Here is a 26566-nt window from a genome sequence, read left to right on the forward strand (position 1 = left end):
AAGGTGGAGCCCATCCCTTCGGAAGAGACTCCCCCTTCCCCAAAAGGTTCCCCAGTTCCTAACAAAACTGAATCCCTCTTCCTTGCACCATCGTCTCATCCACGCATTGAGACTCCGGAGCTCTGCCTGCCTCTGGTGACCTGTGCGTGGAACAGGGAGCATTTCAGAGAATGCTACCCTGGAGGTTCTGGATTTAAGTTTTCTACCTAAGAGTCTAAATTTGGCTTGCAGACCCTCCCTCCCACATTTTCCTATGTCATTGGTGCCCACATGTACCACGACAGCCGGCTCCTCCCCAGTACTGTCTAAAATCCTATCTAGGTGACGCGTGAGGTCCGCCACCTTCGCACCAGGTAGGCATGTTACCAGGCGATTCTCATGCCCACCAGCCACCCAGCTGTCTACATTCCTAATAATCGAATCACCTTCTATGACGGCCGACCTAACTCTTCCCTCCTGGGCAGTAGGGAAGAGTTAGGTCGGCCGTCATAGTAGGGCCTTGGGGAGATATCCTCGGTACGAAAGGATAGTGCATCAACTGAAGAGCAGGTCCTTGCTACAGGATCCTTTCCTGCTACACCAGGTTGATGCTCAGCAAAATACTGAGAGAGGAATATCACAGGGCAGGTGCATAAATAAGTAAATTAAACGAGGTAGGACTGTCATTTTTACATTTACTCTGCCTAGTAAGGATATAGGCAATTGCCTCCAATGTTCTAAATTTTTGCGGATTGTAACCAGTCTTGGAGCATAGTTGTCCTTATACAGACTGGAAAAATTCTTAAAGATCCATATTCTCAGGTACTGGAACCCGTTGTGGGCTCTCTGCAGGAGATCAATGCCCTGTACATTTTGATTTTTCATTGCAATAAGCATTATCTTGGATTTGGAGTAATTAACCATGTAACCTGACAGAGAACCATATAAATCTAGTAGCTGACACAGCGCTGCAATAGAACTTGATACATTGGTCAAAAAAAAAAGGTTATCATCAGCGTACAAAAATATTTTATGGGGATCCCCACCCATCGTAAAACCGTGTATTTGCTGGGATATCTGAACTGCCTGCGCTAGAGGTACTATCACTAAATCAAAAAGTATTGGTGAGAGGGGACACCCCTTTCTCATGCCCCTCTCAACATCAAAAGAATCAGAAACCATCCCTCCAGATAACACCTGCACTCTTGGTCCTGTATATAACACCCTGATCCAGGATATGAAAACTTCGGGGAATTGTAAATGGGTGAGCACAGCAAAAATGAAAGGCCAGGAGACACGGTCGAAGGCTTTATCCGCGTCCATGGATATGTATTTATTTATTTATTTGTTGGGTTTTGTATCCCGTCGTTCGGTATCGCCATCACAACAGTTTACATGTTTTATACAATCTATGACAGTTTACATATGTGTTTCATTGATAATAAATGGATTAGGTTACAAGTCTGATTAGCTAAAGACAAAGGGGCGGATTTTAAAAGGCGCGCGAATAGCCTACTTTTGTTTGCACTCCAGGCGCAAACAAAAGTACGCTGGATTTTAGTAGATACGTGCGGAGCCGCGCATATCCACTAAAATCCTGGATCGGCGCGCGCAAGGCTATGGATTTTGTATAGCCGGTGCGCGCCGAGCCGCGCAGCCTACCCCCGTTCCCTCCAAGGCCGCTCCGAAATCGGAGCGGCCTCGGAGGGAACTTTCCTTTGCCCTCCCCTCACCTTCCCCTCCCTTCCCCTACCTAACCCACCCGCCCGGCCCTGTCTAAACCCCCCCTTACCTTTGTCGGGGGATTTACGCCTCCCGGAGGGTAAGGGTACGGAGGGCGCGGCCACGTACCCGCCCCCAAAACGCTGCCGACACGCCCCCGAAACGCCGCGATGACCGGGCCCGCCCCCCCGACACGCCCCCCTCGGAGAACCCCGGGACTTACGCGAGCCCCGGGGCTCTGCGCGCGCCGGGAGGCCTATGTAAAATAGGCTTCCCGGCGCGCAGGGCCCTGCTCGCGTAAATCCGCCCGGTTTTGGGCGGATTTACGCGAGCAGGACTCTGAAAATCCGCCCCAAATTGAAAAGTAGAAGGTGAGAAAGTCAAGGTAGGTATTCATGTTGGGTAGTAGATGAATGTCGGGTTAATGTTGGTGTTTGGCATTCTTGGGTGATAAATTGCCTGTTGTTTGGGGGATCAGGTTCTGTTTTGGTTCGGTTAGAGGTCTGTTGGTGGGTTGTTGGGTTTTCCTTGTATGTCTAGGTAAGCTTTGTAGAAGAGCCATGTTTTCAGGTCTTTCTTGAATGTTTTTAGGCTGGGTTGTAGTCTTAGTTCCATTGGAAGGTTATTCCAGAGATCGGGGCTGGCGATGGAGAATGCTCTTTCGCGGGTTGTGGTGCATTGTGCCGTTATGATGGAGGGGATTTCTAGTAGGGCTTTGTTGTTAGATCGTAGGTTTCATTGCGGGTTATGAGGAGTAAAGTTGAGGCCTGCTTGGTCAGTTTGTTTCTTGTGTAAAAGTTTGTGTAGGATTGTCAGTGATTTGTGTTGTATTCTGAATTGTATTGGCAGCCAGTGAAGTGATATAAGTATGGGGGTTATATGTTCATTCTTTTTTGTGCCTGTGAGGATTCTGGTAGCTGAGTTTTGTAGGATTTGAAGTGATTTGATGTTGGAGAATGGTAGTCCAATGAGTAGGGAGTTACAGGAGTCAGTGTTTGAGGAGATGAGTAGTTGCAGTACCGTTCTGAAGTCATTTGGAGATAGGAGTGGTTTTAGTCGTCTTAGAGTTAATAATTTGTAATATCATTCCTTAATTTTGGTTGTTATGTGATTCCTTCTTCTACTGGCAATATAAAAGATATTGAATAGAAGCCTCGTATTGTTAGTAGAGATGCGCCCTTTAATAAATCCCGTTTGTTCTGGGTGGACCAAGTCGGGTACGATGTCTTCTAATCTAAGTTGCATTATTTTCGCCAAGAGTTTGATGTCTGCATTAATCAACAAGATCGGCCTGTACAAAGAACATTGTAAAGGGTCTTTTGGTTTTTTGTATATCGGAACTATTAACGCTTCAGTTAGAGTGCCCACATCCACCCCAGGAGTACATACATAGTTAAACAGCATCTGTAGATGTGGCACTATCTGATCTGCAAATGCTTTATAAAACTCGATGGGGATTTGGGTACACATAAAGATATGGAATATCTTGAGAATTTATTTAGGGCAAAGAACTTGAGAATTATAAATTTTCCTCAAACTCGACTTCTCTCATCCTGGGAGTTATTTAAGAAATTTTTGAAAGAAAATTTATCATATGAAGAGGAAGATATACCTAATCTTTCTAAGTTATATTATTTACCTAGAAAACCTTCTAGAACTGTTGGTAATCTAAATGTTCAGGAAAATCCTTCCTCTCCTGGTATATCGACCTTCTTAGAAGATTCGATGGACCAGATTAATAATAGAGCAACTTTAATTATTTCTTGTATTTCAGAACAGGATAAAGAGAAATTATTTAAGAAATTCTTTGCAGTTAAGGACCTGCTATTTTGTGGACATAAAGTACAAATCTTCCCTGATGTGGCTAGGTCCACTCAGGTAAGGAGGAGAAGCTTTTTGTCCTTGAAAAGTAAAGTTTTAGCAATGGGTGCAACTTTTTTCTTGAAGTTCCCATGTCTCTGTTTGATTAATTACCAAGGGAAAAAATTTGGTTTTATAGATCCTTTACAGTTAGAAACTTTTCTTTTAGATAAAAATCAAGTATCAAGATCAGAGACTGAAGCCTAAAAGATAATGATAACTCCTCCTCCTATATTATATTCAGAATGTTAATATCTGGATAATTCTTTATGTTTCTAGTGTTCTCCCCCCTATTATGGGTTATAAAGAGACATACAAATAAATGAATAGTAGTATATTTTCTTTATGTGACAAAAGTGGAGTTGTATTTCCTTTTTATTTACTATATGATATCATTTATTTTCCTGTTTCATGATGTGTAAACATTGATGAAAAATAATAAAAAATAAATTAAAAAAAAAAAAAAAACTCGATGGGGAAGCCATCTGGACCTGGGCTTTTCCCTCCAGCCATATTTTTAAAGGTCGTTAAAATCTCGTCTGCAGTAATTGGGGATAAAAAGGTGAGTCTTTAGATGGGATTTAAACATGGCAAGAGAGGAAGCATGATGCATTAGTTCAGGAAGACTATTCCAAGCACACGGCACAGCCAGGTGGAAAGCCTGGAGTCTGGAATTGGCAGTAGAGGAAAAGGGCACAGATAGGAGTGACTTATCCAATGAGCAGAGAACATGAGGAGGGGTGTAGAGAGAGATAAGAGAGGTAGTAAAGTGCTGCAGATTGAAAGCATTTGTAGGTAAGAAAGAGGAGCTTGAACTGTATTCAGGAGTGAATAGGGAACCAATGCAGTGACTTCAGAAGAGGGGATATGTGAGCATAGCGACTTTGGCGAAAGATAAGTCACACAGCTGAATTTAGGACAGATTGCAATGGAGAGAGATGGCTTGCCGGGAGACCTTTAGCAGCAGGTTGAAATAGACTAGCAGGAGGAGATGAGAGAGTGGATAAGGGTTCTGGCCGTCTGTTCAGAAAGGAAAGGACAGATTTTGATAATGTTATAAAGAAAGAAACGAAACGTTTTAGCAGCGTTTTGAATATGCATAGAGAAGGGCAGGGAGGAGTCGAAGAGGACTCCAAGGATACAGGCTGATGGGACCGGGATGACGACCATGTAATCCACAGAAACAGAGAAAGGAGAAAGAGGGGTGGTGCGCTTGGAGGGAATGATAAGGAGCTCTGTCTTTGCCATGTTGAGTTTAAGATGGTGGTGTTTAAGATATAATAATAGGAAACAATGAAATCCCCAGAAATTCTACTGTAAAATGTAATTTTGCTGTTTTATTGGCAGATTATTCAATTCTTAATCCTGATGTAATATTCAAAATTAAAAAGGAAGATGAGAAATATTTCACTCAACACTGTGAGCTGGAAGGAAAAGAAAACATGGACCATCCTACCATTAGTAAGTAAATGTTCTGGATTTAAAGGACTTTGTGTTTTCAAATCATAGGAGAGGGGTCATTAACATCAAACATTTGGAGGCTTAAAATCAGTTCCCTAATATAATAATATTAGCAAGTGTTGGGTGAATCCTTCTAGACATTTTGTTTTCTATCACAGGCCTTCCAATTGTAAAGTCTGTGTTCTCAATGATCATCAAACAAGAGGAAGATCTGCCCTTAATGAGCCATCATTATTCACTAATCTTGCTAGCAACCTTCCAGCCTTATTGCCAAATTTATACAGTTTAAATTTATAGAAAATAGATTGATTATGAGCTCACTGGTCTTAACAATTTGTAGAATTGTTTTCTAGCTTCTATTAGCTTGATTTTATCAGCTTCCTGCATAGTTAAGAAATATAAAAAATTGCCATACTGGGTCAGACCAAGGGCCCATCAAGCCCAGCATCCTGTGTTGTGTTGTATTCTGAATTGTATTGGCAGCCAGTGAAGTGATATAAGTATGGGGGTTATATGTTCATTCTTTTTTGTGCCTGTGAGGATTCTGGTAGCTGAGTTTTGTAGGATTTGAAGTGGTTTGATGTTGGAGAACGGTAGTCCAATGAGTAGGGAATTGCAGTAGTCGATGTTTGAGGAGATGAGTAGTGGCCAATACAGGCCACAAGTACCCAAAAACTAAGTCTATCCCATACTGCTGATGCTAATAATAGCAGTTGCTGTTTTCTAAGTCAACTTGATTAATAGCAGGTAATGGACTTCTCCTCCAAGAACCTCTCCAAACCTTTTTCAAACCCAACTGCACCAACCACATCCCCTGGCAAAAAACTCCAGAGTTCAATTTTGCGTTGTGTGAAAAATAATTTTCTCCATTAGTTTCAAATGTGCTACATGCTAACTTCATGGAGTGCCCCCCAGTCCTTCTGTTATCCAAAAGAGTAAATAACCGATTCACATTTACCCATTCTAGACCTCTCATGATTTTAAACACCTCTATCATATCCCCCATTATCTGTCTTTTCTCCAAGATGAACAGCCCCAACCTCCCTAGTCTCTCCTCACGGGGAGCTGCTCCATTCACCCTATCATCTTGGTCACCCTTCTCTGTAACCTCTCCACCGCAACTATATCTTTTCTTGAGATGCAGCGCTTAGGACTGCACAGGTGCAGTCTCACCATGGAGCGATACAGAGGCATTATGACATTTTCCGTTTATTCACCATTCCCTTCCTAATAATTCCTAACATTCTGATTGCCTCCCTGGCCACCGCAGCACACTGAGCCAATGACCTCAATGTATCATCCACCATGACGCCTAGATCTCCTTCCTGGTGGTAGCCCCTAATATGGAACCCAACTTCGTGTAATCACAGCATGGGCCATTCTTCTCCATATGCATCACCCTGCACTTATCCACATCAAACCTCATCTGCTATTTGGATGCCCAATCTTCTAGTCCCACAAGATCCCCCTGCATTTTATTACAATCTGCCTGTGACACAACCACTCTGAACAACCTTGTATCATCCACAGATTTGATTACCTCACTTGTCGCACTCCTCTCCAGAACATATATAAATATACAGAAAAGCACGCTTTTCCACTGAGAAAATTGTCCATTCAATCCTACTCTCTATTTCCTGTCTTCTAACTAGCCTGCAATCCATTAAAGTACATCGCCATCCATCCCACGACCTTTTACTTTTCTTAGAAGCCTCTCACGAGGGACTTTGTCAAATGCCTTCTGAAAATCCAATTACACTACATCTACCGGTTCATCTTTATCCACATGTTTATTAACCCCTTCAAAGAAGTGAAGCAGATTTGTGAGGCAAGACTTGCCTTGGGTAAAGCCATGCTGACTTTGTTCCATTAAACCAGGTCTTTCTATATGTTCTGTGATTTTGATCTTTCGAACACTTTCCACTATTTTTCCTGGCACTGAAGGCAGGCTAACCGGTCTGTAGTTACCCGGATCGCCCCTGGTGCCCTTTTTAAATATTGGGGTTACATTAGCTATCCTCCAGTCTTCAGGTACAATGGATGATTTTAATGATAGGTTACAAATTTTGCATATGTTGCTGTTTTAGCAAATGAATACTCTGGGTCAAATTCAAAATGCAAGTATCACTTTTTTGCTTTTTCTGTGCTACGTAGGCAATAATCTGGCCTCTTAGTACTGCTTTTCCTGCCTCCTGAAAGATTACCTTATTATTGCCAGATTGTAGGTTTTCAGCATGGTAAGTAGACAAAGCCAATGCTAGATACTCTTTAAATTCAGTACCTATCATTTGCTTAGTCTACTTACTATGCTGAAAATATAAGGTAACCTTTTGGTACTCCACGGTCAGGAAGCACCTCTGTGACCACAGGAAACAGACAGAGAGATAAATAGAGTGATCAGAAAGCATGTTGTCAGGAATATTATCAGCTGTAACATGAGAAAAGACCAAATTGGAAATAAGAAAGGCATCCAAATGAGAAAAAACACTGTGAGGATTAGAAAAAAATGTAAAATTCTTTCTTCTGGATATAAAATTCTCCAGACATCCATCAGCTGTAGCGCTGAAGTCAGGAAATTGATGCCCATATTATCTCATCCCCTTTTCAATGGTTGGGCAGGTTTACAATCTATTCTGCTATCCACTGTTCTATTAAAATATCCTGCTATAATCATGAGATAGGCAGAATAATGGCTTAATTTAGCAAATACATTAGAAAAAAAGAGTGATTATAAACATTGGGTGCATACACACTACATAAGGCATATTGTTTACCCAATATGGAGCCCCATACAATGACCTAGCTCCGGTTGAGGGTCTTCAACATATTTTTTCAAATTGAAATGTGAAAGTTTTATGAGTGAGAATGGCAACAGCACACTTCCTGGAGGAAAAGGGAGCTGCAAAATACTGTCCCACCCAATCTTTGCCTCATTTCAAATGTTCTTGTTCATCCAAATGAGTTTCCAGTAGGAAAACCACATCTGCCTTAAGCTTTTTAAACACATCCACAATCTTCCTCCTTTTGACTGGGGAGTGAACGCCATCCACATTTAAAGAAAAGAAATTAAAATGAACTGTTCTACCAATCTATATGAGAGCAATCAACAAGAAGAATAATCAAGCAACTCTGCAAGATCCCCAAGCTAGGCCGCCCAGAGAAACAAAAGCCCCTGCTGAAAGATATAGCCTGATTTGCACTGCAGCACAAAAGGCCATTTGTGACACATACATCAATTGCACTTCTCTCACCCTCACACACACACTGACACAGCCAGACACTCCTCCCCCCACCCCCTCACCAATCCCCACCCTGGAAAAAACAGCCATCCATCCAAGGCTATACACAAGAACATTCTTCACTCCACCCCTGCCCAAACACTTCACTCCCTTCTTATCTCTGCAGGCTGAGGTATATATAAAATAAACATCAAAGGCGTGACAACTTGGGCATTATGCTTGCGCTATATAATTCTAATAGAAGAAAAGGCAATAAACAAGCACAGTCCCAAATCCAAACCTTGGATTATCCTTGAGTAAAAACAAATGAAAAAAAAAAAAAAGCAGTCGGATAACATTGTGAAGTATTCAGTGATCAAAAGCCCACTACGTGTTGCAGCATAAAAAAAGACTGCTCCAACCACTATTTAACCAAGGAGCACAATAACTGATCAAAAAGAAAAAGAAAAACTGCCACATCTGCAGTTCTCCATTGGCCAGTTCCATAGAGTTACTCCCCAACCAAAATCAAAGAATCCCTATGTCCTCAGTCTTATCCAAGTTGACCAAGTTCTGAAAAAGCAGTAAATATCCAGTCCCAAATACTAGCTGGAACAAGGACACTGATGCAATATCAGGACAGACAGCCCTTTTCCATAGAAGAGCAGTGTATTCACATTAGGCTGGTGGCATCAAAGAGACATAATTCCAATTACGCAGATCAGGGCGTTTGAATACATACCTCACTGAAAATTCAGCCTACAGTCCCAACAGGTACAACATTGAAAACAATCGCCAGATCACTGTAAATTTCCCTCCTTAAGTCAGCTGGGCACGAGGCAAATATATTGAAACAGGAAATAAAAAATCTTCTGCCATTTGCTGCTTCCATAACAAGGTCTTGGTGTGAAAAAAAACCCCAGACTCATGGCAACGTCCCAAGTCTCAGGCACCATCTTGTCTCCAAGTACCGCTATGTAGAAAAAAAAAATTACCATCACAGCGAGCTTTTACCGAAAGAAAGAAAAACAAAACAGTACAGGTAAGACAGTTTGAAAAAGTTCCAGTCTAATTGTGTCATAAAGTCCTCGATTTCCTTCTTATCATTTAGGACCTTGTTAATCCCATTATGTGTAACACCGAGCTTTGCTGCGAATTACACCTGGAATTGAATCCCCTTTTGAAAATGCCTAGAGCAATACGGAGAGATTTCTCTATGCTTCATAGTGACTTTGGACAAGAAATCAAAAAAAAATAACATTTTAGAGCCCTCATACAGCAGTTCCTCTTTGCTTGTGATATGCCAATATGATTTATCAGCATAATTTAAAACTTTTGGCAGTTAACTGCTGGCTTAGCAGCAGATTCTTGATACACGCCCAATCTGTGAGCTCTTTCAACAGCAATCCTCTGTTGGTCCCCCAGCAAGCCCAATTGTTCTGGCACACAACATTCACAAATTAGTTAAGTTCAATGTCCTTGACAAGAATGCCAACAATCCGAATGTTATTTCTTCTGGACTATTTTCAAGGTCCTCCCCATTATTGAAAAGCTGCTCGTTAGCTTGCTCAAGTTTAGTTCCTGAACCTACCCAGATCAGTCCAGACCAGTGGGTTATTCATCCCTTCCAGAAGATGGAGTCAGAGAAAAAAACTTTGAGGCACTGCTACTTAACTGAGAGTGCCACCTGCAGGACCTCAGTATTTCTCTGACTCCAGCAGATGGTAGAGCTGGATCTGCAGGCTGTCAGTTAAAACAAGAAAAAAAAAAAAGGAAAAAGATTTTTTGTTTTACAGTAGTTTTAGGTTCCAGATCATGGACGCTCCCTGAGGTGTTAGGCATCTTCTTGGGCCATCCCTCAGATAGAGCCGGGCCACCGGGGGGTTGGATACCCTGACTAAGTTCGCCCGCAGCGTACCGGACGATCTGGCTCCCTCGACCCTCCGAGGCACCCTCTCACCCTTCTTCCTCTGGATAGAGAAGTACCCGCCTAATAAAGTTTCTTTAAGTTCCTTGTTTAAAAAAAAGAAAAGCATACAAGAAGCAGAAGAGCAGAGCTTAGCAGGAACTTCTGCGGGGTGGGCCTAGTCAGCGGGAGCTGTCAGCCAGGGCCGGGACTGAGCGGTGGTCACCTGGCTGTTAACCGGGGCTCCGGGGCTTCGCGGTCGATTGCGACGCTAGTGCTGGGAGGGAACCGCAGTGCCTCGTTTCTTGTGTGGTCCTGTGCTCTGGTGGGGCTGACTGGATTCTGCCCTTGTTCTTGGGAACTCCCACATGTGGCTCAGTGGGCCCGAGTCCGGTGCACATAGCTGCGCGGGAGGCCTCATGGGGGAGCGCCATGGGGCGCAATTGGGAGACATGGCGCCAAAAACTAAAATGGCCACCTGCCGTGCATGTGGTGCGGCGGCAAAGCAAGTCTGAACTCGCGTTCCCTCTGCCCAATGTGTGTTTCGGGGCAGGAAGGGCCCTTGAGACATGCAGAAAATCGCAGCAGGAGGTCAGAAGGGTCTGTTCCCGTTGCCACTGGAGAGGCAGAGCAGTAGACCGCAGGTCGGTGTTATGACTTGTAGGTGTGTGGGCCCTGGGCCGAGGTGAGAGATGATACCACCCACAGGAAGGAGCCCTGTGAGCCTCACCGTTGGGAGGCGTGGTCTCAGCGGACATCAGACACAGCTGTGGAATAGAGTCTTTATTAGAAAAGTAGAAAGGCGCAGCTCGCAGGGCGGGGGGTGCAGGAAAAGTAACAAAGTCTGAGCAGAGGGGTATACCCAGAGGGAATACCTCAGATGTGGAGATCCAGTAATGGTCCGCAGAGCGGGATATGCCGAAGAAGTCTCTTCATAGTGGTGATGCGGTAGTGGCCTGCAGCTCAGGGTACATCGAGGAATTCCTCACTCAGAGATGGTATGGTAGTGGCCCGAGGTACAGGGACACTGGTGAAGGTCCTATAGCAATGATGCGGCAATGGCCTGCAGCGCAGTGTACACTGGAGTGGTTCCTCACTTAGAGAGACACGGTAGAGGCCCGAGGCACAGGGTACACCGGAGAGGATCCCACAATAAGGCTGGTATAGTAGTGGTCCGTGGAGTCAAGGTAGTTCCAGGAGAGGTCCCAGGGAATGGGAACAGACAGCAGTGCAAGGCAGAAGGCCCTCCAAGGAGCGGATAGCCAGAGACGAGGAAGGGCCCCCGAGGAGCGGGTACCCATAGCATCTCATGCCAAAGTGCAGCAACTGGAACAGGAAGTCCGTAAGAGTGAAGCGGATTCAGCAACGAGGGAACTCCTTGCTAACTCGTCAATAGGCAGGGCCAGCCAGCTTAAGTATAGCAGAGTGAAGACGTCATCCAGAGGGGACGCCCCCGAGGTTCCCGCCTTGATGTGCTTAAGACTGGCCTGTGCACGCGCCTAAGTGATCCCAAAGGCAAGATGGTGGTTGGCAGCGCCCATGCTGTCCCAGGAATGCCAGGAAGGTCGGCAGTAGCTGGTGGAGGCCGCCACTTTCCCCAATGATATCAAGGCAGCAAAGAAAGAGGTGAGCATTAGTGGTCGCAGCCATCTGCGACCGATGGGCATAACAGTACCCCGCCTTCTTAGGGGGTTTTGGTTTCCTAAGATGAGAAGTATGGAACTTTTGATCAGTTCCTTGTCGAGGATGTTGGTTTGTGGGATCCCAACTATTCTCCTCGGGACCAAATCCTTCCCATGAGATGAGATATTCTCAACGCCTTCCGCGCTTCCTTACGTCCAAGATGTCTTCAGCCTGATAGATGATGTCCTCTTCAGCTATTAGAGGTTGGGGTTCAGGTGGTTTCCTTGAGAACTCAGACAGGATGAGCGGCTTTAAGAGAGAGATATGGAAGGCGTTGTGGATCTTGAGTGAAGAGGGTAACTGAAGACTGTAAGTAACTGGACCCAGGCAGCGAAGTACTGCAAAAGGCCCGATGTATCTGGGCGCAAAGCGAGCTGAAGGCAGTTTTAGGCGGATGAAGCGGGTACCTAGCCACACTTTGTCTCCGGGGTGCAACTGAAGGTCTCTACCCTTTAAGGGCAAGTTGCTGTTTGGAAAAGAACTAGAAGACATGATTCAGTCTCTGGGAGAGAATAAGGTTCACCGGCTGCCAGAAGATCGGCCAAGGCCGAGAGGTTCTTTTTCTTCTAGATCTCGTTTTCATGGGAGTCGTAGATCTCGAGCACCACGTTCGTCCACTACCACCTTTCGGCAAAGTGCTGGCAGACAACAGTCTTGGTCTCAATCCTTTTGTGGGTGACGATTCTCCAGGCCTGGAAACACCCAATCTATGCAGGGCGGTAAGCCTCCACAATGATGTGCGGCTGGTCCATTCCTTGGTTCCGATCGTAGGGGGCAGACTGTCTCTGTTTTACGAGGAATGGAACAAGGTGACATCGGACCAGTGGGTCCTTTCGATGATAAGACAAGGTTACGCTTTAGATTTTGCACGTTGTCTTCGGCACCGTTTTCTAGTCTCCCCGTGCGCTTATGACACAAAGTGTCGAGCGGTACGAGAAATATTGCAGTGCCTTCTCGATCTTGGCGCAATTACGACCGTTCCTCCAGCAGAGCAAACGAAGGGCTTCTACTCCATTTATTTTGTGGTGCCAAAGAAAGAGGGGACCTTCTGGCCCATTCTCGACTTAAAGCAGGTCAACAGATGTCTTCGTATACCCCACTTCCGCATGGAGACGTTGCAGTCCATCATTGCTTCAATTCGAAGCAGAAAGTTCCTAGCGTCGCTAGATCTGATGGAAGCGTATTTACTCATAGGAGTTTGGGGCGATCACCAGAAGTTCCTGAGATTCGCCATCCTGGGACATCATTACCAGTTTCAAGCTCTACCCTTTGGCCTTGCTACCGCGCCCAGGACCTTCACTAAAATAATGGTGGTAGTAGCAGTTGCAGAGGGATGTCTGTTGGTACATCCCTATCTCGATGACTGGTTGATTGGTGGTATCTGTCTTTCATGTTAATCAGACGGTAGATCTTCTGGGTATTCCAGAGCAGTTGAAAGATTCTCCTCAGGATAGAGAATTACATCTTCTGGATGTGCAGCAGATGCTACTTTGGTATTTATAGGTTACTAATGCTTTTTATCGCTCATATCATCTGTTTGTCCTCTTCAGTGGACTGAAGAAAGGGGACAAAGCCTCTAAGACTACCATATCTCATTGGCTTAGGGAGGCCATTTGTTCGGCTTACATCTGTAAGGGACAACAAATTCCTGTCGGTTTGCGGGTGCATTCCACTAGTGCGCAGGCTGCTTCCTGGGCTGAGTGTCAACTTCTAATGCCACAGGAGATTTGTAAGACAGCAGTGTGGTCCTCAATTCATACCTTTACCAGGCATTATCGTCTGGGTGTCAGGGCGCAGGATAAGCCGTCCTTCGGAGAGTGTCCTGTATGTGGATCTTTTGGGGGGGCCCATCCAGTTTAGGGGTGCTTGGGTACATCCCACTGGTCTAGACTTATCTGGGTATGTTCATGAAAGGAAAATTGGTTCTTACCTGCTAATTTTCATTCCTGTAATACCACAGATCAGTCCAGAGGCCCTCCCTTTTGATGCCAAAAGACTGATTTTCTGCCATGTTTTGCTGCTTAGCACAGAATTTTTCTGTTTAATAAAGAATTTTTCTCTTAGAGGGCAGTTCTTTGTCTTGTTTGGTTCTTGAAGAACAAGGTTTATAGTTCACAGGTATCCACCCTTTAGTTCCCTATGTCTGTGTGAAGGAGTTTCTAAAGTATCTTGGCTTGGGTACAGGTCATTACTGAGGGACTGCAGGTGGCACTCTCAGTTAAGTAGCAGTGCCTCAAAGTTTTTTTCTCTGACTCCATCTGCTGGAAGGGATGAATAACCCACTGGTCTGGACTGATCTGTGGTATTACAGAAACGAAAATTAGCAGGTAAGAACCAATTTTCCTATACTTGTGTGTATAAGGTGGTAACACTGTCTTCTTGCTGTGAGATCCAAGATTTGTCTGTTTGAATTTGCATCCCATGAATAACCACTCGTTCCTTGATTTCCTCAAGAAAGGACTGCATTTTTGACAGGCGATCTTCTAATACATCCGTCACAGATTTTGAAACTTCCATCAAGATTTCTTTTATAACTTCTGAAAACGCCAGTTCAGCAGCAGAGGGTCACACTCATGTGCAGATTTATTCTTATCCGCCATTATTTTCCTCAACTTGGTTGACATATCCGATGATTTTCTAGTAACAAATCTGTCCAATCGTGCTTTGGTCTGTTAATATAGACCAAAGGTCCCAGAAAAGAAATGTAATAGCAAAAAAAAAATAGGCCCTGGAAATTGCTTTTTAGGAGGTCTGCCTAGGAGCTTCTCTGAAGCGTCTGCTTCCTTAGCAGGTCAGGTCATCATGTGACTCTGAGACTGAAGGATCTAAATATGTATACCCTGGAGGAGAGGAGGGACAGTGGAGATAGGCTGTATCGTATTAAATAACTGAAAGGTATTAACAATGGACAAGAATCAAACTTTTTCCAGTGGAAAGTAAGCTGTAGATCGGGGGTCATGAGAGTAAACTCCAAGGAGGGTAGACTCAGGACTGATGTCGGGAAATATTTCTTTATGGAAAGGGTGTTGGATGCATGGATTGTCCTCCTGGAAGAGGTGGTGAAGGCAAGAATGGTCATTAATTCAACTGGGCGTGGGACAGTGGTGTGCGGTCAGGGTCTTCAAGGGATTCAGTGAATCCCTACCCCTGGAACATTTTTTTTTTTAAATTTATTTTTCAGCTGCACGTCAGTGCGGCCAATAGAAACATCAACCTGTGGCTGCCTGCAGGCTGCACCTCAGAGGGAGCCAATAAAAAGAAGGTTTATGTAGAGCAGGTAGGGGGCTTCATGGGTGGGACCAATTGCAGAGACTGGATGCAGGTAAGTGGCAGCTGAGCTTAGGCACTGATTGAAACAGCAGCACTGCATGAGGTAGAAGGCGGGACTTTGCTTCAGCTGGAAGAAGGTCCTACCTTCTACCCTACATGAAAAACAGAGCAGCACGTAGTGTGGGACAGGATGACTTCAAACTCAGAGCTAGCTTCTGTACCCATGTGGATTCAAGGGCAGGCAGTAGGAGGATAAGTAAATGCTGTGTGGCTATTTCTTCTAGGATCTCAGTGCCAGTGTTTGAGTTGAGCTGAGAAAAAGTTTGGTGAATTATGAGTGACAGTGAGAGAAGAGGGGAGAGGAAGGGGAGGGGAGGTTGGAGAGCAAGACAACTGGAGAATGGGAGGGGCTGGGAAGCAAGACTATTGGGGACTGGGGGGAGAGGGGACTGGGAGGGGTCTAAGTTGGGAGAAGGGGTTAGGGAACATGACTCGTGGGGAGATGGGACTGGGGAGCATGACTGAGGGGTCTTGGAGGGGAGGGACTGTGGAATAAGATATATGGAGACTGGGGGGCTGGGTGAGGAATAGGGAGCATGACTGCTGGAGGCTGAAGGGGTCTAGTTAAGGAGAGGGGGCCTGGGGAGCAAGACTGCTGGGAACTGGGGGTCTCAGTGGGGAGAGAGGACTGGGGAGCATGATTGGGGGGAGAGGCTGTGGAACAAGACTTCTGGGGACTGGGCGGCTGGTAGAGAGAGGACTGCAGAGCATGACTGCTGGGGACTATAGGGTTTGGGTGGGGAGAGGGGTTTGGAGAGCATGATTGCTGGGGGCTGAAGGGATCTAGTTGGGGAGAGGGTGCTGGAGAACATTACTGCTGGGAACTGGAGGGTCTGGCTAGGGAGAGGGGGCTAGGGAACATAACTACTGGGGGCCTGGGTGGGGAGAGGACTGGGGAGCATGACTGCTGGGGGATGGGAAGAGGAACTGGGGATCATGACTGGGGAGTCTTGGGAGAGAGGGGAGGGGCTGTGGAACAAGACTGCTGGGGACTGAGGGGACTGAGGAGCATGACTGCTGGGGTCTTCTGGGTGGGGAAAGTGGATTGGAGAGTATAACTGCTGAGAGGGGTTAGTGGGAAGAGGGGGCTGGGGAGCAAAACTGCTGGGGTCTGGGGGTCTAGGTGGAGAGAGGGGCTGGGGAGCAAAACTGTTGGGGTCTGGTGGTCTAGGTAGAGAGAGGGGGCTAGGGAACAAGACTGCTGGAGACTAGGTGGGGAGAAGAACTTGGAAGCATGTGTATGGGAGCCAGGGAGGGGATGCACTGTGTGTGTGTGTGTGAGGCAGAGAGAGAGGGAGTCTGAGTGAAATCATGTGAACATGCGTGTGTGAGAGAGGATGAAGTTTGTGAGGCCCACTTCCCCCAGTCCATGACAATCTCACGGTGACTGGGAATCAAAAATTCCCCATGTTGAAAAGCAGAAGATTTTTTAAAATTATTATAAGTTTCATTATTGGAAGTTGTTTGCATCTGCTCTTTTGAAATATTATATTGGTGTTTTGGGAAATTTATAAACAACTTTATGAGATGTAAATTATTGAATGTTCTATTCATCAGCTGTTTTTATTAGTATGGTTTTATTATTTTGATTGATGTTTTATATTTCTTGATTTTATTGTTGATTGGTCTTCCAGTATTTTGCATTTGAGACCAAGGCGGAGGGATTCTGCTAGCTCGTTTCTGAGTAGGGTTCTATAACAGTCTGGCATGTTCTGTTTTCAGGAGGAGGTGTATTGGTTTTCTAGGGCCTGTTGTAATATTTGCAGTGCTACTATTTCCTGGGTATGATGCTGTTTGAGTTCTGGGAGTTAGTGTTGTTTTGATATGGCAGATATGTTTCTTGGGGTAAAGTGTTGTCTTAGCAGGCTGTGATAACTTTAACTGGAGTGGAGGAGTAGCCTACTGGTTAAAGCAGTGGGCTGTAACCCAGAGAAACCAGCGTTCAAATTCCACTGTCATTCCTTGTAACCTTGACCAAGTCACTTTACCCTCCTTTGCCTTAGGTACAAAATTAGATTATAAGCTCTGTGGGGATGGGAAAATACCTATAGCCACCTGCATGTAATCTGCTTTGATGTACACTTTGAAGTACTGAAAAGCAGAATATAAATAATTGTACTGTATAAGTATTATCCAAAAATACTATATGTGAGTTATTGAGAAAATGTAGGACCTGTCTTGTGAATGTCTCTGATTCGATATATGAAGAAGGGATCTACCTAGCTTTAGAACAATATTTTTAGATACATGTATTTCTATTTTATAAATATTTTTAGGCAGCCTGACATGTTCTGTTTTCCTAATAGGAGGTGTATTGGTGTTTAGGGCCTGATGCAATATTTGCAGTGTTGCCTTTTCATAGCTAGGGTTGTTGTTGCTTGAGCACTGTTTTGATATGGGAGGTTTACTATATTGTAATTCCTTATTCATGCCTTTTTGAGGGCTAAACCCACACCCAGTGCATGTTAAAATGAGCCTAATGCCACATGGGTTCCAAATATCTTCTATGTCTTGAGGAGAAGAGGTTGAGGGAGTGAGACTGCAGGAGACCTGGGTAGGTGGCGTGGGAAAGGAGAGGGAACTGAATGAGCAAGACTGCTGGTAACTCAGGGTGGGGGAGAGGTGAGACTGAATCCCCTGTTATAAATCACCGCACGCCACTGGCATGGGACAAACACAGTGAATCCCTAGTGGCTAGAGGATGAAATCGAGGAAACGGTGTAAACTGTGGTAACATTGAAGTGGATATTCAAAAGCAGTTCGGGACGGGCCAGAGTTAGCCACATAAGTTATTCGGCTAACTCCGATATTGAGTTAGCTACTTAACCAATACAGCTAACTCTGATTGGCCCTTAGGGCTGTCCTAAGGTTAGCCGGTTTGACATAATCGACTAACTTTACGATAGCTGGAGATATTCAGCGGTGTGACCGCGCCACTTAATATCCCTGATAAGTTAGCCAATAGCTATATCTGGTTAAATTAACCAGCCGCTCCGCGACTGAATATCAACCTCTTTAGGATTAATATTTCTGCATGGTATAATATTTCTGAAGAAAGCAGCAGTTACTACCTTAAACAACTTGCTGGGCAGACTGGATGGACCCTTTGGGAGTTTATCTTCCGGATTTACTATGTTGCTGTGATAGAAACTGAATAGTCTGTCTTGAGGGCAGCTACTAAAATGGTCAGTGGTCTTCATCATAAAGTCTATGGGACAGACCTAAAGATCAAAACATGTATACCCTGGAGGGGGAAGTAGGGAAAGGGGAGATATGTTAGAGACATTTACATAGCTCCAAGTGAGCAGGAGGCTTTAAAAGGTCATGGGATAAGGGTGAAATGGGTGGTGGAGACAAGGATCATATCAGTGTTCAAGAAAGCATGGGGCAAGTACAAGGGGTCTGTGGCATCTGGCACTCACGAGGCAGGCCCCTGGAGCGTCATCCTTACCTCCAGCCCTAAGCCCAACATGTTCCCCATAGGCGGCAGGGTAGACCCCCGGACATGTGCGCGGCTGAACCCCACCATTCCTGCTGCTGCTGATGCAGCCCTGCTTCCCGACAATTGGCAGGCCACTGCTCACTGCCTCCGACACCACTGCCTCCCAGGCCCCCTCTAGGCACGCCTGATTCCCCTTAAAAGGCCCATGGCAGGAATCTACTCAGCGGCGCCCATTAATGACATCACAACCCTGGCATATATAAAGCCACTCTAGCTCTTGCTCTGGTGCCTCGGCAATAGGTCGATTACCTCCTGGTAGAGCAAGTTGCCTCGTGTGTTCCTGTGTTTCTGATCCTTGTTCCTGAGTCTCTGGTCCTGTTCCTGCATTCCTGGTCTGTGTTCGTTGCCTTGCCCCTGGTCTGCCTTCAGTTTTACGTGGTCAGACTTCAGTTCCTTGTCTCCAGGCCTTGTCTCTTCTTCATGGTCAGTCATTAGTCCTGTTCTTCAGCCTTCCGTCTTCTGAGTTCCTTGACTCCTGCCTTCCTCTACTGCCCCGTTCCTTTCGGTTGGATCTTTAGTTTTGACTTCCGCTTGTCTTTTGACCTTGATTGAACTCCGCAAGCCACTGACCACTGCCTGCACCAAGACTCTGCTGACCGCCATCTGCCCTAACTGCTGCCTATCTCTGGCTCCTCCTGTCTTCAGCCTACTCTGGATGACGACTTTGATGGATCTTCACCTCTACCACAGAGACCTGCACCTAAAACCAGCCAATGGAGGGGACCTGCAGGTTGCGTCAACTCCACCTCGAATCAAGGGTCCATGCCCACAACAGAATCTCTGAGGGAGAGGAAAGGACTATTAAGCTGAGCTGGAGATGTGGATGGGCAAATTGGATGGGCTGTAAGGCTTTTGTCTGCCATCATGTTCTATGTTCTGTGTTAAACTGTCTTGAAGCTATCTCTCATTGGATAAGTCAGAGTTTTATGTATGTTTTGCTTTTAATTTCTAATGTTTGGTTTCTGTTGTTTCCTTCTACTACACTAAGAGCCTTCCAGAAATAGGTGACATATGAGTAGAATATCATAAATATATATATATGTGTGTGTATGCTGTGCATCTCCACCTCAGCCAACTGCAGGATTAGTAACCTGGCTAATGTCTCCTTAGAGGATTACTGCATACCTGTGCAGGTGGCAAGAGGCCAGGAGCTTGAGCAAGCACAGTCTTGGGGATCCCTCTACCTAAGGACTGAATCAGATTGCAGTCATAGGGCCCTGGATGTCAGAGGGCCCTGAGCTGGAGTTATTCGATGCAGACAAAAGAGGGGCCCAGGACGAAGTCAGACAGCTGCGGAAGGGCCCGGAGATCCAGCTGTCTGTAGATTGGGATAGTGTCAAATTGCGTTTACATGGCTCTGGGCAACCAGCCACCAGCAACAGAGACACATACTGTGAATTACTGGTTACTCTTTCTGTAGTTTTACTATTTGTAAAAAGTCTGGGTCTCCTTGTAATGTCCACCTCTAATCAGTATTCAGGACTGGTAGCCTTTGTGGTTAATTCTAAAAGTGTTTATTGATTATTTTAATGTGTCTGTATATTGTATTCTGCCAAGATTTGTGGATTGGCAGAATATAAATGATAAAAATAAATAAATAAACATGTTTTCCCATGTTTCTAACAGGCAGTCATGGTCGCAATCCTGACCCAACATCAGAGACCCTGAAAATGGAAGAGCCTCCTGTCAGAGACCAGCTAGAGAGAGGAGCGGTGAGCAAAATATTTTTTGTAATAAAATACTTCATGCAGCTCCTCACATGTGCCTGTGATCATCAGGTTTCCTCTTTCCTCAGATTCATAGGCACTGCTTCTAGTGTAGGGCAAAAAAGAGGGGTGCTGTTGTGCTGATCATCATCAGAAAGCCCTTCTAGCGATATACTGATTATTTTAATTGATTTTCTGTTTAGAACATTAGAAAAACCTACCTCTCTCTAACACACACTGAATACATTCTCACTTTACAAATCTACACAATCTCACTTTCTTAGCATCCACACAAATGAATCCAGAACAAGTGGGTTATGCATTCCTACCAGCAGATAGAGCAAGCTGACTTTACAGTACATATACCCTTGCAGTGACCTTAGCCCTCCAGTATTCCCATTCTCCAGCAGATGGTGGACGTTTATCTTCCCACTGGGGATTGCTTCAATTTTGAGAAGGAGAATTTCAGATGGAAAATTAACGCCCCGCTCTCCTGTGGTGATACCAAATGGTCCCTCTCTCAGTTGAGAATTCCCGAGGTGATTTCCGTGGTCCCTCAGAGGTGGGCCTTGGTCTGGTAGCTGGTTTTGCCGGCGTGAACTTAGCTTCTTGAGCAGCTGAAAAGCAGTGGGTGCAGGAAACCAAGCGCGATTGTGACAGTACATGCCCTCTCCCCCTGCAGCCGGAGACTGTCTCTGTGCTCAGAGTAAGGCTGAGCTCCGGTAAGTTTTAAAAATTATATAGACTTAGCGGGAGGTTTTACTGTACAGGGCTTTCTTCCATCTGGTCGCCGAGCTCGGCACGCCATTCCGATCTTCGTCCTGCTCCTTGGGAGGTCAAGGGACATGGGCAGCCTAGCAGGTTGAGCAGCCTCTGTTGGCTAGGCCCTGCTCCAGGGCTTTTCGCTGCGCGCAGTGTGGTAGGCCACAGCGGTTTTTTGTGCATTTTCTGAGGCTGCCCTCTACAGGCTTGTCAGTCCGGTGTGTGCGTCTCACTATGGGTGCACAGTAAAGCTTTGAATTCTGAGTGCCCATGCTCAGCTCCGTCTATTGACTGTGCATTTACGACAGCACATAAGTGGCGCTGTGTACTTACGTTTTTTGTCCGCTTTCCTTTTGGCCGCCTAGGTGAGTGCCTAGGTGTGCATGCTTAAGTCCTGGATGCATAATTTTTGAGCGCAAGGTGGAGCGCCTAGATATAGGTGAGCTAGTCTGGGACACACTTTTTGGGCACCTAGTTGAGCAAATATATATTAAAAAAAAAAAAGCAGCTTGATGCACGGCTCCGGCCACTGCTCAGCACATTGTCGGCCATAATAGCACCTGTGCCTAAGAAGCCTTAGCGCCCCTCTCTTTGCCCTGCTTGTCATATTCGTGCATCTCAGCCAGGAGGGCTCACTAAATTGTGCCAGCGCTGTTTGGAGGCTCAGGGTGAATTGTCCTCCTGATTTCACTAAGCCTGGTTTTTCCCAGCCTAATAAGGGTCTGGGTAGAGATGTCTCAGGTGGGGCACCTAAATTTGAAACTCCCCTAACTGGTTCCTTAGCAGAGGTAGATAGCTCAATGAGTACACCTAAGGTATCTCCGCTCTGGATGCTTCTACTCTTACTGGGTAGACTTTTTTCCAGGGGTTACAATCGTTTCTTCAGGCGCTATCCTTGATTCTGTCCCATGCTCCTCGAGCAGAGGCACTGGTGGGAACCTTGCCTGGACCTTTCGTTCCGCACCGAAATAACCCCCGAGCAAGAGCGGTTCCTCTGGCTGGAGATCCGGACGGCACGGATGATGACACCAATCCTGCCTCTCTTGAGGATGGGGTAATCCCCCTGGATTGGAACCTTATAGAACTATGCTGTGGTTCTTTCACAGAGATGAACTGCCAGCTTTGATTTCCCAGACCTTGATCATGCTTGGAGTTCCTGGGGCAGATCTTGTTTCTGAGTCAAGAAAAAAATCCTATTTTGTTTCCTTGCGTAAAGCCTCTTATTTTTTCCTTGTGATGGAAGCCATTCAAGAATTGATTGATGTTGAATGGAGTACCCCAGAGGCTAATTTCACAGGAGGTCAGATTTTGGAAGGCCTATACCCTCTGGACCCAGTGATGAGAGAGAGCGCTTAAAATATCAGGTTTTCCAAAGGTAGATGCACAGGTGTGTGCAGTCTCCAAGCAGATCACTATTCTCGTGGAAGGAGGAGCGGCTTTGATGCCCATGATAGAAAGATTGAGACTATCCTTAAGGAGGCAATATCCTTGCAGATCACTTCTTGTTGTTCCTTGGTGGCTCGCTCTTGTTTGCTTCTCTTCCAGGAGGTTGATGACTCTGGAGTAAATCCCAGGTCCATTATGGAACCAGCTGCTGCCTTTTTGGCTGATGCTAATTGTGGTTTGTTCTGCACTTCTGCCAGAGGAGTGGCTTCGATTGTGTCAGCCAGGTGCCAGTTATAGTTGAGAAATTGGTCGGTCGATGCGACCTCCAAGGCTAATCTCACCAAATTGCCTCTTGTTTGGTTCTGAGTTGGAGAAACTGGCCAGTAAGTGGGGCGAATCACCAGTTCCTCGTTTACTGGAAGATGAGAGAGAGGCACACGTTCTAGAGGACCCAGGTGTTTTCCATCCCTATAGAGGAGAGACTTCTCAGAGGATTCCACCCTTCATCAGGTCTTGGTCCTTTCGTTCCCGACAGCCCAGATGAGGTGCAGGCTCAGGTGATGGTCCCTCCTGACCCTCCCGATGAAGGTTTGCTGACCCATCCTGCAAGGACGGTGTTAGGATTTGTAGGTATGTGGGCTCCTGAGCCGAGGTGAGGTCTCAGTGACGTCAGACACAGCTATAGATTACAGTATTTATTAAGAGATAGGGAGGCACTGCCTATGGAGCGGGGAGTGCAGGAGAAAGTCTCAGAGTTTGTGCAGTGTGATATACCCACTGTAGTGAAGATACGACAATGGTCCACAGAGTGGGGTACACCGATGAGGTTCCTCAGTAGAGATGATACAGTAGTGGTCCGTGGAGCGGGGTATACTGATGAGGGTTCCTCACTTAGCAATGACACAGTAGTGGTCCGCAGCATGGGGTACACCGATGAGGGTTCCTCACTAGAGATGGTACGGTAGTGGTCCTCAGCGCGGGGTACACCGATGAGGGTTCCTCACTAGAGATGGTACGGTAGTGGTCCGCAGCGTGGGGTAAACCGATGAGGGTTCCTCCCTAGAGATGGTACAGTAATGGTTCGCAGAATGGAGGCACTCACAGTAGTGAACGTTCCAAGAGAAACCCCGGGGAATGGGGCAGGTAGCAGTCCAAAACGTTAGGCCCTGCGAGAAGCAGATAGCCAGAGAGGAAGAAATGGCCCCTGAGGATCGGGTACCCAGAGCGTCTCACGCCGAAGAGTCAGCAACAGGAACGGGGAGTCCGTAGTGAGCGAAGCGGATTCAGTAATGAGGGAACTCGTTGCCAAGTCGTCCGGTAGGCAGGGCCAGCCAGCTTAAGTATCCTGGTGGAATGACGTCATCTGGAGGGGACGCCCCCTAGGTTTTCGTCATGACGTGCTTAAGACTGGCCCATGCGCGCGTGTGCACCTAAGGGATTCCGAGAGCAAGATGGCGGTCATCAGTGTCCGTGCCGTCCAGGGAGGCCTGGGAGTGGTAGGCAGGCCAGTGGTAGCTGGCGGAGGCCGCAAGTCTACCCAAAGGGGGTTTTGGCTTTCTAGGGTGAGAAGCATGGAACTGTTTGATCAGCTCTTTGTCAAGGATATTGACTGCAGGCTCCCAGCTGTTCTCTTCGGGGCCAAATCCTTCCCACAAGATCAGATATTCCCAACACTTCCCGTGCTTCCTCACATCCAAGATGTCCTTAACCTGATATGTTATATCCTCTTCAGCCGCCAATGGGCCTGATTGGCGGCTGAAGTGGATATAACATATCAGGTTGGCTTTAATAGCGAGATGTGGAAGGCGTTATGAATCTTGAGCAATGTGGGTAGACAAAGGCTGTAAGTGACCGGGCCTAGCCAGCGAAGTACGAGAAAAGGCCCGATGTATCTGGGAGCTAAGTGAGCTGAAGGCAATTTCAAGCGGGTGCTGAGCCACACTTTGTCTCCGGGGTTCAACTGAGGAGCTGCCCGATGATGGATATCGTAGAATCTTTTTGCTTTCTTAGCGGCTTGCTGGAGAAGGAGTTTGGTGTGTTCCCAGAGTAAGTGTAACTCTTGCGCAGAAGCCTGTGCCGCCGGAGACAACACAGATAGGGGTACTGGAAGAGGAGGCAGTGGTTGGCGTCCATATACTATTTGGAAGGGTGATGATCCAGTTATCGCAGACTGTGGGAGTTTAAGTCAGACTCAGCCCAGGGTAATAGGTCGGACCAGTCATTCTGCCAGGAATTCACATATGTCCGAAGAAACAGCTTTAGAGTGCGGTTCGTCCTCTCTGTCTGTCTATTGGCTTGCGAGTGGTAGGCTGGTGTGAGGTCCAAGGCTATGTCAAATTTCTTGCATAATGACCTCCAGAATTTCGCCGTGAATTGCACTCCTCGATCAGAGAGTATGTGTCTTGGGAGACCGTGGAGGCGAAAGATGTGGCAAATGAACAATTTCACTGACTCCGGGGCCAAATGTAGACCAGTTAACGCCACAAAGTGAGCCATCTTCAAAAAGCGGTCCATGGTGACCCAAATGATGGTGGTGTAAATCCACAATGAAATCCGTGGCTATATGTGTCCACGGCTCACTAGGTGCAGGAAGAGGCTGAAGGAGCCCCCAGGGGTGACCCGCCGGTGGCTTCTGACGGGCGCAAGTGGGGCATGATTCTACATATGCTTGGGCGTCTTTTTTCATGTTTGGCCATCAGTAGAACCTCTAAGGAGTGGCAAGAGTTCTAGCTTGTCCAGGGTGACCTACGAGCAGGGAATCGTGCGCCCAGTGAAAGTTCTTCCTTCAAAGTGGTCGGGGGACCACCGTCTTCCCAGATGGAACTGTGAGTGTGGCGGAGAGAAGAACTTTCGTTGGATCGATGATGTGCCGTGGAACGTCTGGAACATCTTCAGTGGTGAACAAACAGGAGAGTGCATCGGCTCGGATGTTCTTATTGGCTGGTCGGTATCATAGGAGGAAATTGAACCAGGTAAAAAGGAGAGACCAGCGGGCCTGCCTGTGATTAAGGCATTGAGCATGGTGTAAGTACTCGAGGTTTTTGTGGTCAGTGTATACCATGATTTGGTTCTGTGCTCCCTCGAGCCAGGGACGCCACTCCTCGAAGGCCAGTTTAATCGCCAGTAATTCCTTGTCCCCGATTCCATAATTATGCTCCGCTGGAGAGAAGCGTCGAGAGAAGAACGAGCATGGGTGCAAGGTGTGATTGGCTGAGGACTGCACCAACACCGATGTCTGAAGCGTCCACTTCAACGATGAAGGGTCGTCGGGGATCGGGGTGAAGTAAACATGGTTCTCGTAGGAGGTACTCACAGTAGTGAAGGTGCCAAGAGAAACCCTGGGGAACGGGGCAGGTAGCAGTCCAAGGTGTTAGGCCCTCCGAGGAGCGGATAGCCAGAGACAAGGAAAGGGCCCCCGAGGAGCGGGTACCCAGAGCATCCCACGCCAAAGAGTCAGCAACAGGAACAGGAAGTCCGTAGTGAGCGAAGCGGAGTCAGCAATGAGGGAACTCATTGCCAAGTCGTCAGTAGGCAGGGCCAGCCGGCTTAAGTATCCTAGTGGAATGACATCATCCGGAGGGGACGCCCCCGAGGTTCCCGCCATGACGTGCTTAAGACTGGCCCGTGCATGCGCCTAAGGAATTCCGAGGGCAAGATGGTGGTCGTCAGCGTCCTGGGAGGCCTGGGAGTGGTAGGCAGACCGGCGGTAGCTGGCGGAGGCTGCAAGTCTACCCAACGGAGTCAATGCTGTAAAGAAGAATGTGAGCAAGAGCGGTTGCAGCTGTCTATGACCGACGGGCGTAACAAACAGGAGATAGGTGATCTCCTCTCTCTATTTTATCAGAGGTGGGTCAAGGTCACTTCAGATCAGTGGGTCCTGGAGGTGATAAGTGAAGGTTATGCGATGGAGTTTTGCAATATTCCTCGGGACGGGTTCATGACGTCTGTAAGCCACTCCCTGCAGAAGAAGCAGGAGGGGGAGGTTACATTGACAAGGCTCCCGAGTCTCAGGGCTGTGGTCCCAGTGCCCATGTCTCAAGAAAATATGAGG

General features: G+C 46.7%; 1 protein-coding gene across 2 annotated transcripts in view; it reads left to right on the top strand.

Annotated features, from left to right (window-relative positions):
• Positions 1 to 26566, top strand: part of LOC115092963 (zinc finger protein 567-like) — a 1005854-nt gene that overhangs the window by 26025 nt on the left and 953263 nt on the right. For both annotated transcript variants that reach the window (XM_029604491.1, XM_029604483.1), the window contains 2 exons: positions 4909 to 5022; positions 20288 to 20373. In XM_029604491.1, the coding sequence (XP_029460351.1) occupies positions 4909 to 5022; positions 20288 to 20373 (200 nt within the window). The remainder of the gene's footprint in view (positions 1 to 4908; positions 5023 to 20287; positions 20374 to 26566) is intronic.

This window comes from Rhinatrema bivittatum, chromosome 1, assembly GCF_901001135.1.
Source record: "Rhinatrema bivittatum chromosome 1, aRhiBiv1.1, whole genome shotgun sequence".
Classification (NCBI taxonomy): Eukaryota; Metazoa; Chordata; class Amphibia; order Gymnophiona; family Rhinatrematidae; genus Rhinatrema; species Rhinatrema bivittatum.